We start from the raw sequence: 17627 nt of genomic DNA on the forward strand, positions 1-17627 counted from the left end.
TTTGCATAAGTTCAGGTGCTGTAACATCATCCAAGTACTGTTCCGCTTTGAAAAAATTGAATGTCACTTCATTTTTTTGTCACTCGTTAAAAATGTATTTTCCCAATGCTTCATGGGAGTCCTTTGCTGCCAATGCAACACTGGGTGTATTTGCAACATAGTTTAGTGTAGAAAAGGCAGAGCTTCAAGGCTAATTTTTTAGTCGACCTATTTCCAAATTCAACATACCCAACTTGGTTGACCCCTCCCCCACCAGCCCTTAATATATGTTTTATCAAATCTATCAAAGATGCGGGGAAGGCAATCAGGGGGTGGGAGAAGAGTAGTACACTGTATGTGTATGCCACTTCAGGTGTGTAAAAAAATAATCCTTCATTTTTCACTCCATTTATCTGGTGTCTCAGTTCACTTCCTCACTTGGCTATTTGTCGCCAGCAATCCGTCGAATTAAAACTTGAGCCGCAGACTTAGCAGTGGAAATGAGCCAGTTTGCCTCCCTGGAAATCCCGATTTATCCTTTCATCCATCTCTCCATCAGGGAAGTGAAACTCAATCTGACTGCGAAAGACTTCTCATTAACAATACATGACCTGTAAGAGCCCTCGCCACATACTGTTCACATCCTCCACTTCCTTTTTACCTGCTTTACCTTTACTTCTTCACTCACAATCACATATTGTTGCATTTTGACAGCCATACAGTGGTACCTTAACATAAAGTTCTTCAAGTTGCGAGTTCTTGCTTGCCTCCTGTTTTGCTTTGTTGTTGTGGCCCAAAGTTTAACTCAAAAGCAGTTTAATAGTTAATAGTTTGGGATGTTTCATTATAGTTCAGGTTTATTTGATTTAGGTTTTTTTTTTGATTCAGCTAGTTTGAATGTGTTTTTAGAGTGAGTTTGTGAGTTAAGTGTATTTTGGGATGTTCATTGACTTTGATTAATTTCTTTAGTATTTTGCTAAAAAGTCTCGTTGTAGTAGTTTTTGTCAGTGCAACTTCTAAGTCAGATAACCAAAGGCATTCCTTTTGGGCCTGCCTTGGGAGCTGAGAGTTGCTGGACCCCTGACCACAGAACATGTCATTTAAGTAGCAAAGGAGCATATAGAGGGGTTTAAAAAGCAAGAATAAAAGAGCCATGTGGGCTCTCGCCATCTTGAACTCATGGGCGAGCTAGCTCATGCAGTATGAAACTATAGAATACATGTTTTTCCAACCAAGAGGCCTGAGTCCAAGAGGTCTTCATTTTCATCACCGACGTGCCTTGCCTGGTGGCAGATTCCGGATTCACAGCTGGATACGACAAGCTTTAAAGAAATTCACCCTCGCTAATGTAGCAGGAGGTTGCACTTCATTTTATTTTACTTTAGTAACTCAACTAAAGTAACTAGTAACTCATTCTAAAATACCAATGCAACATTCAGGCTGTGAAAAACTTGAAGAAAAGAAATTTGTTGTTAAATAAGTATATTATTCAAGAATGGAGTCATTAGTACCTCTCCGATAACATCTTGCAGGGCGCTAACATATGGTACCCAAACTAGTGCACTTCAAATCATTCTCAAAACCCATTTATGGTATTGAGTGTAAAAACTAAAAAAAAAAAATGTTGCTATATATATCATTTTCATCAGTAGTTAATTTCACAAATGTAAGTTTAGTTAATCTTATTTTATTCAGCTGAAGGAAAATATTTTTTTCTGTTTCAGTTTTGATGATTTTTTTTCATTTACTACTACTGCAGCCATGGACAAACGTCACACTATTGCTTGAGTGAAGAAAAAAAAAAGCATGTTTGATGTAATTTCATTTTATTATTTAACAGGACAAACAGAGAAATATTCAATTAAAAAAACAAATGAATTTTAACATGTGCTTTTTTTATTTGATCATATTTATATTATCCAATACAGTGCTATTCTCAAATATTACATGCTTTAATTTTTTTGTGACGGGCGGATCAAATAATGACATTTCAATTCTTTCCACGGACTAAAATTAATTTGACGGGAATTGTACAAGTGTACCTATTGTTGTCCTCTTAAAATGCTGCTTCACAAATGTGCCTTCATCATTAAATAATTAGAGGCAGCCCATTGATTAGAATCCACAGATTTGTTTTCCCCCAATTAGTTAATGTAGCATGCTCCCGCTCTTTCTCCTTCCTCCTCCCTTTGCTGGAATGCTGTGAGTCACCATTTCTCACCAGGGTTCCTCCTCCTCATCCTCGTCCTCCTCACTTTTTGCTGCATCAACCATTGGCACATTGAACAAGGATGTTGGAAAGAGATGAAATGGCTTAAACCAACAGGCATAAATGTCAATCAAACAAGTCGGCGTCACGTTGAAATGTGAAGTTAGGTGCGAGTCGTGTTTCCGCCGTCTTTCTATTATAGTGGTGTACCATGCAAATGAAGTACCCACATTTACATTGGCGTTGTTAATAGCTGGAGGACATTTATTTGCTCAGCTGCAGAGGATACAAGGTGTCGATGAGAAGCAGGCTACAACCAATCCTATCCTGAAATACCACCAAAATGTTCTTTTTTCCCCCCTTCCTACTCCACGAATGACTCACTCAATGATAAGTACAGCATGTTCAGGATTAGAAAGAAGGCTTTGACTGTATTTGAGGAAATGTGGTGCTTCATATTTTTTGTTGCGGTTCAATGCTAATCAGCCAATACATCATAGACTGGAAGCCAGCTTACTGCAACACTTTTTCCTTGATGATGCACCTGGTGTATTTGGGTCAGAGTGTCTCTTCCAAAGGGGGCGTCTATTTGAAGAAACGTGGTATTTTGCTTTATTTGTTGTGGAATCAGTCCAGAAGGTCCTTAAAGAACATATTTTTCTCTGTCTGCGATACATCCAGTGGTAATTGGGACATGGCTTCTATTACGGCGAAGGTCAAGACCCAAAAATCAACACTATTCTTCTTTGTGGGTAACCCACCCATCATACGACTGGGGCCTGGTGTGTACTGAAGTGGATGTCGTACCTGGTTGTGAACTCATTCAATCCCATTGACGTCTTTTTACGTACCTTTCAACAGCCTGATATTCAATCCCAGGTACCATATTGATTGATTGATTTATTTGCCTGACAGTGAATGATTTCACTGCAGTCATTTTAGACCCTGCTTAAATTAGTACCTGCAATTGATTGAATGTCTGGACTTTTTCAACACGTATAAATATGTCTTTGGGATCGAATGAATTAAGTAGGGCCTGGCTTTTATCAGCGCAACGGTCACTATTTGCGGGACTTGGGTTTTTTTTAACAATTTGATCTGATTCTATGCTAATTATCCACTTAATCACATTTCCTGCGGGTTGTTGAAAGAAACACTTTTTAAATACCATTTAATTGGGGGCTTGACCTTCCCATGTTTTGGAGAAATACATTATATGAGATTTGTTGGTTGCATCTTAATGAGCCATTTTATCACATGCTGAATATCCTCTGAGAGCAACAATAAAGAACTTGTTTTTTTGTAACTTCTGGTCTCCCTTGGTTGTATCGGTGCTAAGTACAAGTCAAGAGTCGTAAATGTATGATTTTGTTAAAAATATGGCAGATGCTTTTACATAGTCACTCTAAACCCCAAACTAATCCCCCTCAATCATACCAGATGAAAGGCGTCCTTGCTGTTCTGCCTGTTCCATACGGTGGATTGTGAGGAAATCATCAAGCCGTGTTTGCTATCGTAGTGAGATTGTTACTTTTCAAATCGGCAATGTGGTAAACCAATGAACTGAAGGACACATTGGTGAGGCCTTTGCTTCCTGGCTAACCTGGGAACATCTCGGGAACTCCTCAGGAGAATCTCACGGAATGAACAGAGAAAAGGAAGTCTGGACTTCCGTTGCGTGGTCGATACTTAAACACAAAAATGGATGGAGAAGTTGTAATTCAGAATAAAGTCATCCCTGGATATTTGTGAGGATAGAGACTGGTTGAATTGTGCCACAAATATTGGAAAAATACATTTTAAACAAATCTTAACTCGTTTAACGTCAGCCATTTAGAAAAAATGTATTGTGTATCTGTATTGGTCTGTATTTGGTACACGCAGCATCCACTTCAACCTGTTGAGGCTGGAAGGGGGCTCCTCCCACCTGTGGTCCCTTCTGAAGGCTTCAGATTTTCCCCAAATTGTGGTTTTTCCTTCCCCTTCTGGGAGCTTTGAGCAGGGGATGCTGTTGTGTACCTATAGCGAAAAGATGTCTCTGTACGAGTCTACATGACCTCTTTTCGCCTGTGAAGCTCTTTGAGACTTTGGTGATTAGGGCTATTGAAATCAAATTTGATTGATTGAGTGATTGATTGAAAAAGAAAACATACGAGAATCCACCAGCTAATTTCAACAATTCAGACAGACCCTATTTATTTTATTGTATTGTAATTAAAAAGTGGTTGACCTCAATTGATGTCCGTGCCGCTCCAATCACCACATTTAAAGTTACTGCACAATCTTTCCTTTTGTTCACTCTTCATATGCACAGTAATTACACTGTAACTACCCCAACACTCCGTATGTATGCAACTGTATGAAAACATATTGAGCACTTCACAATAACATACACACTCCAGCAGATCTTAATGATCCCGACTTAAGGCTCACCTATCAATCACCCACCGGCCCATAACGAAGCGAAGGCAAGTTAGACTTGTACTGTATTATACTACATACAGTATAAATGGTGAGGTGCCATTGATCACAGGCGCTCTTTAACAACACACTGATATACACACATACACACAAACATTTATGCACGCGTCTCCGTCTGCGGCTCATCAATCACGAACACTTTCAATAATGCTTCCTTCAACACATGTAAATGGGAGTCGCTGCATTCCCCCCAGCCCGAGGCCGCCGATTGCGTTTATTTGTCGCGTTCAGGACTTGGACTGTATTCACTGTAACGGCAGCGTGGAGGCTTGGGTGATGCATTCGGGGACTCATCGCACTGGATGGCTGACACCTCGCGTAGTTGCTCCGGTAACTTTGCACCACCCCGCACTCCTTTACTATTCTTGTATTCATGCAGCAATGATTTCTTTTGCTTCTCATTTCACACCGTTATCACATCGGCGGCCAATCCCTAAAGGAGCACTGAATGTTTACTCGAATGGAAATTCATGAAATTTGATTTTCGTCTCCCACATTTCTCTTTTCACGCCATTGCTTTGGCCTCGGCGGACCCATGCGCCATAGAAATAAACACGCAAATGCAGCCCGCAACGCCACACTATTTAATAAATCATGTTTTACACTTTCATGAATGTTTTATGGTCTCAACGCAAAGCACATTAGTGGTTTCCGAGCTGCCGTTCAAGATTTCTCATCATGAAACGTGAGCTTGGTTTGGTTATTAATTAAGAAACCAGTGGGGCGCAATTGAGAAACAAAAAGGCCATTATTACGCTAATACATTTAGTATTGTATTTATTTTACAGTGGGAACATGAAAATTTTTTTTTTTCTAAATCAAAATCTGTTTTCACATTTACGTCTTTTTAAGGATCAAGTGCCTCACTGATGCAGCTAACAAAAACGGGTCCAGCTCTGCTTACCATTTGCCTTCGATGTAGTGTTTCATGATGTCATGTTTTAACTTCTAAAAGTATCAAGATAAAGTGTACAGGTATGTCTCAACGAATGGCAACATTTTTAGAAGAGTGTAGACAAACAACCCTCCACGCACCCAGTCACACCTAAGGACAATTTAGTATGTCCAATACACCCGTGTGTGGGAGGACAGCGGAGTTCCCGGCGAGAACCCACGCGGGCTTGGGGACAAAATGCAAACTATGTATGCATCTTGCATCCGAAGAGGAGAAATATATGCAATCGCTTTTGCTAACCACTGGCCAGCGAGTCGCCCCAATTAAAGAACAAAAATAACGTATTTTATATTCTGTGTATTTTTTTACAGCTTTGAAAAAAAAGAACTCTTGGGATCTGAAAAAAAGCCATAGACGGCAAATGGCTCCCTGCACGTACCACACTTAAGATACCCCTGTTCTAAGGGCATCAAACCCCACTCCCAGATTTCCCATATATGCTCAATATTGTATTTCCATCTTTGGAACTGTCATAATCTCCATTGTCACGCCAGCTCGTATTACATTTCATAATGGTCTCGAACAAGACTCAATTGGTTGATAAGAGGTGGGGGCGGGGTTATGCTCCATCTCATTTTCTGGCATCTCAGCAAGTCCAGCTGCCACGAGGTCATCGTGTCATTTTTTTTCCGCCCCCCCGGAGCTTTTTTAGCAACTTGTCCTTGCGCTCTGGACCTATATTTGTAACAAGAGCTTGTGTTTTATTTCTTTGTAGAAGGGGGAACGTATATGCGTGGCATTTACAGAAGGAAGACTATCTATTATTCATGTAGGGCAAAAGCGATTGTATATATTTTTCCTGTTCGGATGCAAGATGCATACATAGTCCGTATCATTTTCATTTCCTGTGTCTCACATCTCAGAGTTGACGTTTCAGCTCTGTCACAAACGCGCATGTTATGTAACCCGGGCATAATGGGAACGATGTTGGATTAGATTCCAGGGATGGGAATGTAATCAGCAAATATGAGGGTCTGAGCAAGCAGGGCCTCTTGGAATTGTGTGTTTTCTTAACTGTTATTATTCTCAGGCTAAATAAATTACCGGCAGCTCGGTGGCGCTTGCTTAGCATGTCTGCGGCCTTCCTGTGTGGAGTTTGCGCGCTCTCCTCGAGCCCACGTGCGCTCTCTCCGGGATCTCCAGTTTTCTCCCACATTCCAAAACGTGCCCGGCAGGTGTATTGGACATACTAAATTGTCCTTTTGTGTGATTGGGTGCGTGGATGGTTGTTCGTAGCTGCGTGCCCTGCAATTGGCTGACAACCAGTTCAAGGTGTCCCCCGCCTACTGCCCGAAGTCAGCTGGGATAGGCACCAGCAAGCCTGCGACCATTGTGAGGATAAGCGGCTATTGACAGTGGATGGATAAATTAATTACCATTGTGAGGATTTTCCCTTTATTGATAATTTACCCTGTTGTGGAGTGATTGGAGAATTGTTTTCAATCCCCAAAGCCAGTTTCTCATAGCTACATAAAAATAAATTCAAAGGTTAAGTCGACGTCACTATTTTCTTTGCAATTATATTTTCTTTGGCGCACCCCTTGTGCGAACGCATCATTCTGATTGTATTGTGTTTGTGGCATATTTATAAAGCAGCAAAATTCACCCGTTTCTCAAGGTGAATGCTTTCTGAGTGAGGTCACATGACATTTGCAAGCTGAGCCATGATTGGTTGTTTAGTCAGCCCTACGCTTTCCCAGGTGACAGTCGGTGGTAAAATGGCCCTGAGATATATGAAAACAGGTGTATTTTGATTCTTAATTCGTATTGCACAAACACAATATGAATTACAATCCCATGTTTAGAATAGTGGTGGTGTATAGAACATACTGTATTATTAAAATGGTCACTTTTAAATGACCCGCTCCATGGATGTCTTTACTGTTATTATAACTGAGTACAATGAAATTGAGGTGCTTTCTCCTGTACTGGAGCATAAGTGTACAGAGTACAAAAAAAAAAAAAAAAAAAGCAGCATTTCATGACAGAAGGGGGACCCTTGTTCAAGATAAGAGACGTCCTGTATGAAATTTTTTGTAAGTTATGGCATTTAATGAAGTCACATACATCCGTCACATAAAATCTTTTGGTTGTGGTTTTTAATGTCCATAACCATCTGCCAGTGGGTAACACTCAAAACTGCGAGGGTACAAGATGTGCACTGCAGGATGTACTTTTCCACCAAGCGTGGAAGGGATCCTTTGGATCCTCAGCAACCTGTTAAAATTCTTTCCTGCCTGGTTCCGTGCTGTTGAAAAATCACATGCGCATACATGGAATGTTAGGATGCTCTTAATGGAACATCAACAAACGGGAACACGCAGTGTCTGTTCTTGTTTGTAAGACTCCTCAGGAAATAGAGTCTCTTCTCCAGATCAGGTCATCCTCAACGTGTACGCCTCAGAAGTGCAAATTGCCGACGCATTCCACGTATTCACCAGCATTAAAAAGATAGCAGATGTCTGCTTTTTGCCTACTGAATTCTCTTATCAGTATAATGACCTTCCTTTGTTTTGTGGACGTTCAAGGTCACTGAACGGGCGCTCCATATCATACTGCTATGCAGACTCATGGCCTCTGTGAATTTGATAATGCTGTTGCCTGGCATTCCAAATAACTCACCATGGATTTTTTTTTGACTATTTTCAGTAAAGGTGCCCAAGAGATATTTTCTAATATTTTCTTCAATTGCTAAAAACTTTGAATCATATTGTATATTTGAGACAGATGGACAATACTTTGTGTTAAAGGTTCTTTGGTTTTGTTTCTGCATGTGGGCGGGGCATGCTGACAGCGCTTGAGTCACAATAAAAACACAAATTTCCAGGTCGAGACAAATGTCCTTTGAAGGCAGTTTTACTTGTGCATTCTAGAGAAAGCGTGACCATCTTGACTACAGTTTTGGCTACATTTTTCCAAAGCAAATGTATCCTAGTTTGTCAGACTCCTACCAATTTTAATTTACATATTGGTAATGCTAAATTAGTAGGGGTTTTTTTTTGGTTTGTTTTTGGAATCATGCATTTTGTCAGGGAAGGTGAAGTTGCCCGCTCGCAAACAAGGACCGCTAATAAGTCAGCTACAGTTCACAGCTTGACCAAATGTCTTGTGCAAGATGAAAGCCCCACGCTGAAAAAAATAGCTAAGATGCATATTTCTATCCCTGATGTCTACTCACATTGAGCACAACTCAACTATTCATCCCCGCTCGCAATTTCAATTTCTCCTCGTAATTAATCCTTGCGAGGTCTAATTTACCGTAACTCACTTTTACATGACAGGACAATTTTTTGTTCCATTCGGCAGACATGACTAATTGGTCTTTGTAGTGCGGCATAATGTTTTCCCATTTGTCAGTGTAATAAAATGTCACTTTGTGCGTGCGTGCGTGTGTGTCAGACTCTTAAAGAAGCCAGCGAAAATGCCCGGAAGGACTTTCATCGTGAAGCCGAGCTGTTGACCAACCTTCAGCACGAGCACATCGTCACCTTCTATGGCGTGTGCGTGGAGAGCGACCCACTCATCATGGTGTTCGAGTACATGAAACATGGCGACCTCAACAAGTTCCTCAGGTAAGGATCTTCACCGTGCATAGCCTCATTCAGGAAAACCTCACTAAACGGTTACAAGGAAAGACATGCATTTTACAAAGAACCCAGTGAAGCAGGATATCTGACCACGACTGTGTGCAATTTAACACTGCAACACTGCGTTCTGCAATTAATTTGGTCAAACCTTGTCTTAAAGAAAGCCGCTTCAGCAAATTGGATTCTGTTAAAGCTTACAAAGAGCGTAACGACTCCAAGTTTCTTTCTACTTTTACCCTATATGCCATGTAACCTTTTCTTTGTCCAGATAAGCATTTGTAACATTACAGAAAGAACAAACCTAACAGGCATCTCCACATTTAGGGCCCACGGCCCGGATGCGGTTTTGATGGCAGAAGGCCAGACCACCAGACCGGTGGAGCTGACTCAGTCGGAGATGCTGCACATCGCCCAGCAGATAGCGTCTGGAATGGTCTACTTGGCATCACAGCACTTTGTACACCGTGACTTGGCCACCAGGTTTGTCACGACTATATAACACACGATCCGTATCGTACCCTAAAAATGTCCGTTCGTTAATACTGTCCGCCATCACCAAGGTTGTTTGATTTAAATAAAAAACAATCTGAATTCAGCAAAATCATATTTAAACACAGCAAATAAAAGTCCAGCAAGCCAGTAATTGCGCTATAATCATATCCTCCCCCAAAACATTGGTAGGAAATCAGGTTTGAAATTTCAATAGCCGAGATTGTTCCTCAATACAATACAATACAATACAATACAATACAAAACAGCTCATGTGTTTTGTCTGCCGTCCAACAGGAACTGCCTGGTCGGCGAGAACCTGCTGGTGAAGATCGGAGACTTTGGCATGTCCAGAGACGTCTACAGCACTGACTACTACAGGGTAGGTGTATGTGTCCAACTTTATTGTTATTTCACTTTCCGGCCCAGCACCTCCCAATCCTGCCTCCCTGATGCATGTGGCCCCCTTTGCTCCCCCACCCTGCATGGGTGTGACAGATGGACGACAGTACATTGCGGGTACAGTAAGATGTTTTGTTAAAGTGCATCGCACACTAATGCCATGCTGTTTGGCAGGCGATAAAGGCTGAAAAAAAATATATAAGTAAAAAACAATGCCCCATAAAAATATTTAGAACTGCCTGCATTTAGAATTCAAACCATGAATCTGCAACAGATTTCATTGTGATTTCAAACTTATTGTACAGCACCACCCCAAAAAGTAAATAGTTTACAGATTATTATTCTTAGATAAAGTGCACTGGAAGTAGGCATGTAGTAGGCATGTACATGCACACGCAGATAAGACTTTTTGGAACGTCGCCAAATTACCCAAGCTCCTCTCCCGCTGTCAGTCACAATTCTAACGTGGCTTCAGTTAAATTTGTAGTTGGATGAGCGAGTCTGAGTCGGCAGCCATCTGTTTTCCGTGAGGGAAGTTCATTTGAGCAGACAACTAGTTTTATCCTTCTCTTTGTGTGTTTACAGCAGATACTTATTGAAGCAAGGAAATGCCAAATAGGAGTCAAATGTTTGTCTGCAAAAGACTTTCAATCTTATACAAACATTCAACATGCCAATACATTAGACCGTTCTTGTAGGCTATATGCTGAAAAAATCTATGCTGAAATGAATAAGAACATCCCTGAGCAAAACATTGCTTATATGACAGTTATGTGTCGCTCCAAAACCTCTATGCACTTTTCAGCCTTGATGGTGCCATGACAGATGTGTAAGTTGCCCATTGGCACTAACGCGCCCCCATAGCATCACAGATGCTGACTTTTGAACTTTGTGCTGGTAAAAATCTGGATGGGATGTCTCCTCTTTTGCACACAACCTCCATGATTTCCGAAAACAATTTGAAACGTGGACTTACTGGCGCATAGCACACTTTTCCACTTTGCATCTGTCCATTTCAAATTGTTTGGGCCCAGAGAAGGCGCCGACATTCTGCTTAGTTTTGCTTAGCTTTGTCGTAACTTATACTTGTAGATGTAGCGACCGGCTGTGTTAACTGACAACTGTTTCCTGAAGCATTCCTGAGCCCGTGCAGTCAGAACCTTTACAAAGTGATGTCAGTTTTTAATGCGGTGACACGTGTGGGATCAAAGGACACAGGCATTCCATGTTGGTGTTTGGCCTTGGCGCTTACACGTAAAAAGTTCTCCACAATTCCACATAAACCTTTGGATGATATTATTGAAAGTAGATGATGGAGAAAACGACCAGAAACATTGTGCTTAAACTGTTGGATTATTTTTTCATGCAGTTGGTCACAAAGTGGTGATCCTTGCCCCATCTTTGCTTATGAAAGACTGAACCTTTTGGGGATGCTTTACAATGAACCTGTTTGCCAGTGGGATGTTCCATAGAGGTGTTCTTTGTGCATTCGTCAACTTTCCTTGTGTTTACTTGCCCTTCTTGCAACTTTTTTGGAACATGTTGCAGGAATCCGTTTTCAAATTTGCTAATATTTGCAGCAAAACAATAAAGTCTATCATTTTATACATTAAATATCTTGCTTTTGTCGTGTATTCAGTTGAAGATAATTTGCTGAAGGTAATTTGCAAGTCATTGTTTTTATTTCCATTTTACACAACTTCCCAACTTCATTGGAGTAGGGCTACATATACTAATCTATAAATATAATATATATCACGTACGCTCGAAAGTTTAAGTCCCTATCCCACTGAGATATTAATATTCGCGAGTGTTGACGAAGGCAGAGAATACACATTCACATCAGGGATTTGTCGGTATATGTTCAGGGTTGAAATCGTTCCTAAGACGGCCAATATCCTACTGAGAGGTGTACATTTGCAAGTGTCAGCGAAGGTAGCGGTGCTTTTGATCTCTTCGGGCTGATCAAAGTCACCAACACTCAAAAAATGTCAGAGGTTTTTTAAAAGTTGCCAATAAGTTACCAAACGTTCATCAACAGTTTGTTTTTTTTTGAACATTTCTAGACAAGAGCAATTCAGGCAACTGTCTGTCAACCTCGGGTGATGTTTTGTTGACCTCTTGCCACATTTTGGCCAAGCACCCAAACAAGATCAAAAGTGTTGCTACCTTCGCAGAAACTCGCCAACATTCGTCCCTCAGTGAAAGAAGGACTTGTGACATCCTGAAACAGTCTTAACTCTTTTTCGTGTTGAAAGGAAAATTTGAACATGTTCATAAGCAGTTAAGCCTGTTTCAAAACAATCACTAAGACTGTTTCAGAATGTTTTACGGGCGTCTTAAGAACAGTTGCAACCTTGAATGAATTCTGACAGGAGACACTATTTTGCTAACAATTTCCAAGGTTCGCACCTCAGAAGAATAGATTTATTTTAGTTTGACGTTGTTTCTTCTTCTTCTTCTCCTATTGAATTTTCCCTTCAAGGGTCGCCACAGCGAATCAATTGCCTCCATCCAAGACTGTCTCCCTTTCACACCAACTGCCTTCATGTCCTATTCCACAACATCGATAAATCTCCTCTTTGGTTATAGTTTTAGACTCAGTTTAGGTTTAATTTTAGCATTTAGCCTAAAAGTGTCTTAACGGATCGTAAACTTGTTCAAACTCATTTTTAGGTAATGTTAATATCTAAATATGTTTGAACATATTTGCAAATACTTTTGAATGTGTTTGCCAATGACAAATGTTCACTCCACGCTTCCATAGATAGTAACTGTCATATAAATATTATCATAGTACATGTTGTACATAGTACACAAAACAAAAATAAAATATATTTTTTTCGATAGATATTTTACTTTTTCCTCATTATACAAAATTCAAAAGGGTGAGATGCTTCATGAATAAAGGCGAATATTTTGCTCTATAACAATTAGAAACAAGTGTTCGCAAATGCCAAACCATAATATGTGGGGTCGAATCCACATTGATGATTGTGTTTGGAGTTTGCAAACGTGGAAAATTGCAGCGCATCACATTGAAAGCTGTTTCCAATGTGCTCAACATGCTGGCCTTCAATCTGATAAAGGCCATGGCCAAGCTAACTCCAATGCCAGGGGAAGAACAAACAAATGTACTGTATTATCCTCACGACAGTATATACAGCACATACCCAATATGTCTCAGGAGAAGTAATAATGACAGGTTTTACTCAATAAAAGTCATTTACACCTTAAATTTGCAAATCAAGCACAGACATTTTCATTTTTGATGTAATGTGTCATGAACAAGAGAAGATTGGAATCCATTTACACAGCCAGACTGCGGAAAATTCTCTTCTAAATGGTCATGTTGTCCCAATTAATGGTGCTGTCTCAGTATCACGCGGAATGAAAGGTGATGTGCAAATACGCCGATTCCCCTCTGGCTTTCTTTTGCACACTGTGACAGCAAACTACCGTTCCCTGCAAATCTCCACCCCCCACTCCCCCGTGTTCCACGACTCCCCTCACATCCCCTCTTCTCTTCAATAGAGCTAAGTGTGCTGAGGCTGTCGTCATGGCAACGCACAAAGGCAGCGCCGGTGAGCCGCTGAGTTGTATCCAACGTTTTCTCAGGAAGAAAAGTAATCAGGGAACTTGTGTTTAGTATGCTTGGAGCAGCGCTGGAGATGGCGGAGGAGGGTGGTTCATGTGTGTGTGAGGAGGGGAGGTTGTGGCCAGTCGCCGGCAATCCAGAGCGAAGGAGGGCAAAGTGTTGGATGCCAGAGGGGATGAAAACAAGAAACAAATAAATGTACACCAGCTGAGAAATCAGTGAGTGATGGAAGGATAAGAATCAGACCGGGCCAATATACAACATGGTCACACGGCCGCCGCAGAGCAAAAAACATGTCACCAATGACACAAACGAAGGGGACGCATGAAGTGGTGCTAGGATTTCATCGCGTTTTGGCAACCAGGAGTCAGCTATGCAATGTGTGTGTGTGTGTGTAGGTGTGTGCGTGTGTGTGCATGTGTGTGGGTGGGTAAGCATGTTCAGTCATGCTCTGACGTCAGACAGAAGTCAAGATGACTCATAAAGGAACCAGCCCTCTACCTAAGTGTGTGTGTGTATTTGGGAGGAAATAGAAGCAAAGGCGTAGGACTGACGAGGCCGTTTTAACGTCATCGCATCCGCTTATACAAAAAAGCTGCCAGAGGCTTTGGATGCCTGAATTTTCGGCTTTATTCGTGGGCAAGTAAACATTCTTTTTTTCAGCTAGGCCCTTGTCATGTGCCACAGGCATATAGTGTCGAGCAGGTCCGGACCCAGATGCCTTTCGGTACAGACCACCGCTTGCAACAGCACAACCTTTGATAACTTACTCTTATTTTACCAGTCAAATACTGTATATTCTTTACATTTACTGTAGACAGTACGTTCTACTGTATGTGGCCCCACCAGTCTAAACACAGTATTCTGATGAAGATGCATTTGTGGAATGAGAATGCAGTAGGAAAATCCACCCATTTGGATTCTATTTCAGGAGGCGGCCATTTTGCTACTTGCTGTCGACTGATATTGAAATCACAGTTGTTCGGGTAACCACTCACTGAGGCAAGTGGGGGTTCAGCATCTTACTCAATGTAGAAACATTGTCGCCAAGGTCAGTTTTCTAGCCCACAACCTTCCAGTTGGGAGATGAGCAGTCTTCTGCTGAGTCATGCTGCTTCTAAACAACACAATTTTGACAGGCATAGGGGTTTTTACGCTCACAATTTTGGGGGCATCCAGTTTTTGGTTTACCCTGCCTTGTGCTGGATGAATGCTGGGATAGGCGTCAACATGCACTGACCCCTGAGAAGATAATGTCTGAGGGATTTGCAGAATGACAGGCTTGCTTAAATTCCCTCAACTGTTGGGCGGTCAATTGTGGATTTGTTCTGACTCAGGCAACTTGTGGGTAATTTGGAGCTGTCTGCTATTAACCAGCACAACCTTTTAGGGATTTAACAAACTACGGGCAACTCACATGCATCGTAACCGCTCCCACATAACACGACTGCCAATCAAATGGATTAGGCTTAGCATCCTTTCCCGAATGGAGCAAGTGGGTGCGGATGTGACAGGCAAGTGGTGAGGAAAAATGTTCAAGGAGGAAAGTTGAGCCCCTATTCCACCGAGCGGCGGACAGTAGCGAGCGTCGGCCAAGGTATCCGCGCTTTTGATCTTTTGGGGATCGTTCAAGGTCACCAGGCGTTTGTCTGTACTGCTCTTGTCGCAAGGTAAAATTTTGACTTATTGGTGAATGTTTGGTTTACGACCTTGAACAAACTCTGACGAAACTCTGACATGCAAGCCCATTTACTAGCTTTGCCCACTCACAACATTTGTCCCTCAGTGGTAGAGGGGGCTTTTGGGTTCAAAGGTCCTGTGTTGTAAAACTTCATTTCGGCATCATGCGTAATAATGAGCCGTGAAATAACATTTCTCCATTGCTTGTATTGCCTCATTCTGGTAATAAATGGAGATAGACCTTTTTTCAAATTTAATTTGTGTTCTTTTACAGACAAACAAACAGCATGTAAATGAAGAAGCTAACGCAAAGAAAAACACCCTTTGAAAAAAATGACACTTGACACTTACCACCAGGCTAATACATAAACATGTGTAAACAAGTAAACATTTTAAAACTATTACAACCATTATCGTTAACTAATTGTGTTTATCTACTGTATGGTAATTGTGTGTGGGTGGTTTTTAATTTGGAGATTTACTCGCTTCGACTGTGATGGAAGATTTTTTTCTTTCAACGAGTACTCCAGTAAAGCGTAATCACGATATATGATTTGAGTTCATCTGGAGAGCAACTTATTTCCTCCTCATGAGGAAAAAGAAACCCACATTTAGACACGCACGTTCAAAATTCACTATTTCTTGTTTCCATGGCAACACCTAGGTCAATTAAGTTTCCTGTGTATCAAGGGGTGGGTGGAGTTTATCACACAAGCCCCACCCGCATCATTCCACCGGCTGTTTTTTTTTTTTTTTTTTTTTTACTGGCTTAGTTGCCATAGATACGCCAATTTCTATCCCGGTGGTCACCTCTGAGTGAAAAAAATCTTGACTGCTGATGTTTTTGACCCCTCCCTTTTTACTTTAACTATGCCATGGCCATCATATTCACAATGCATATTCATGAGGCTGGGTGAGACAGACGGGAAGGCCAGGAGAGGGAGGGAGGGAGAGGACATGAGGGACAGGAATGTCAGAAATGGAAAACTTAATGGCTGCGCACATTGACAGCTACATGTAACAGTTAAGTTTTTTAAAGTGGGAACCCATTGGTTTTGAAAACTTTTCACTAATATTATTTTATTATCGAAATGAAAATACCAAAACATTCCTAAAAAAAATCTATGAGTACATATAAATCAAGTCTGAAAGTTATTATTATTATTATTATTATTATTATTATTATTATTATTATTATTATTATTATTATTATTATTATTATTATTATTATTATATGCATTGTTATTATTATTGTTGTTGTTGTTGTTGTTATTCAATCAGCTCACATCCTAGCAGCCGACAGTAAGAGCATCATTTTCAAAATGATTCAAAAATGATTCAAAATTGATGAACATTGCATCACGTAATCCATTTGTATATATGGTTGTATGACATCAATCATCACCAGCTAACAAATATCACAAACACACTGAAATAACGATAATAAATCATAATAAGCGTATCTCAATTCACTCACAATTATTGTCCTTAATGTACACTGGATCTGTATGATCAAACGCAAAGCAGATATACTTGCAAGAAGCCATGACTTGTATAAATGACAACTTAAATGAAATCAGATGCAATCAGATGGAAGAGCGTTTGATTGCTTTTGCTGTCACTACACCGTCTTTCCCTAGCAGAGAGAAATGAACAAAGATACATTATTTGTAGTAAACAGTCATTTGTAGACCTATTAAGAGAAGCTGTACAATTTCCTCGCATCACACTAATGTGTTTCGGCTCAGTTGTCGGGAATGTCTGCAGTAAGGAAAAAGCGCAAAACACAAAATTGTTTTTCTTTTCTCGGTGTGTATACATAAAAACAGCCCTCAGTAAATTCTTCAGTAAATGAAAGCTTCGCAATTAAACCGAATCCGATGGGCTGGGTAATAAAATGAAAAATAAATATTTGCTCCCATTTAACTGCAAGTGCAACATCCATAGTGTGTCTTCTTGTTAGGATAATAACAACATGCAGACAAGAGCACCAATTTGAAGCGGCTGAATGATTATACTGTAAAAACACCAACGGCATTTCTTATTGCATTGACTCCACCCGGAGATGCCAGGAGAGGCTATTTAAATGTGAAGTGAGGTTACAGTCCCACTGCACTGGTTTGTTTTTGTGCTGACTGATATTCATGAATCGGTTCTCGAAGCAAATTGCTAGCAACGACACAGTATCTGTTCGCCAGGACTTGAGGCCTGTATTGGGAAAGAGGCAGCCAGTTCCTCTTCCTGCCC

At 40.8% G+C, this 17627-nt stretch overlaps 1 protein-coding gene across 4 annotated transcripts in view; it reads left to right on the forward strand.

The window, feature by feature from the left end:
- ntrk2a (neurotrophic tyrosine kinase, receptor, type 2a) overlaps nt 1–17627 on the forward strand; it is an 85943-nt gene that overhangs the window by 57958 nt on the left and 10358 nt on the right. For 2 of the 4 annotated variants that reach the window (XM_088415448.1, XM_088415462.1), the window contains 3 exons: nt 9024–9196; nt 9536–9691; nt 9998–10088. In XM_088415448.1, the coding sequence (XP_088271574.1) occupies nt 9024–9196; nt 9536–9691; nt 9998–10088 (420 nt within the window). The remainder of the gene's footprint in view (nt 1–9023; nt 9197–9535; nt 9692–9997; nt 10089–17627) is intronic. The other 2 variants (XM_088415456.1, XM_088415467.1) reach the window with 1 other exon arrangement.

The sequence above is a fragment of the Hippichthys cyanospilos genome, chromosome 1 (assembly GCF_059441005.1).
Source record: "Hippichthys cyanospilos isolate Australia breed blue-spotted pipefish chromosome 1, RoL_Hcya_1.0, whole genome shotgun sequence".
Taxonomy (NCBI): Eukaryota; Metazoa; Chordata; class Actinopteri; order Syngnathiformes; family Syngnathidae; genus Hippichthys; species Hippichthys cyanospilos.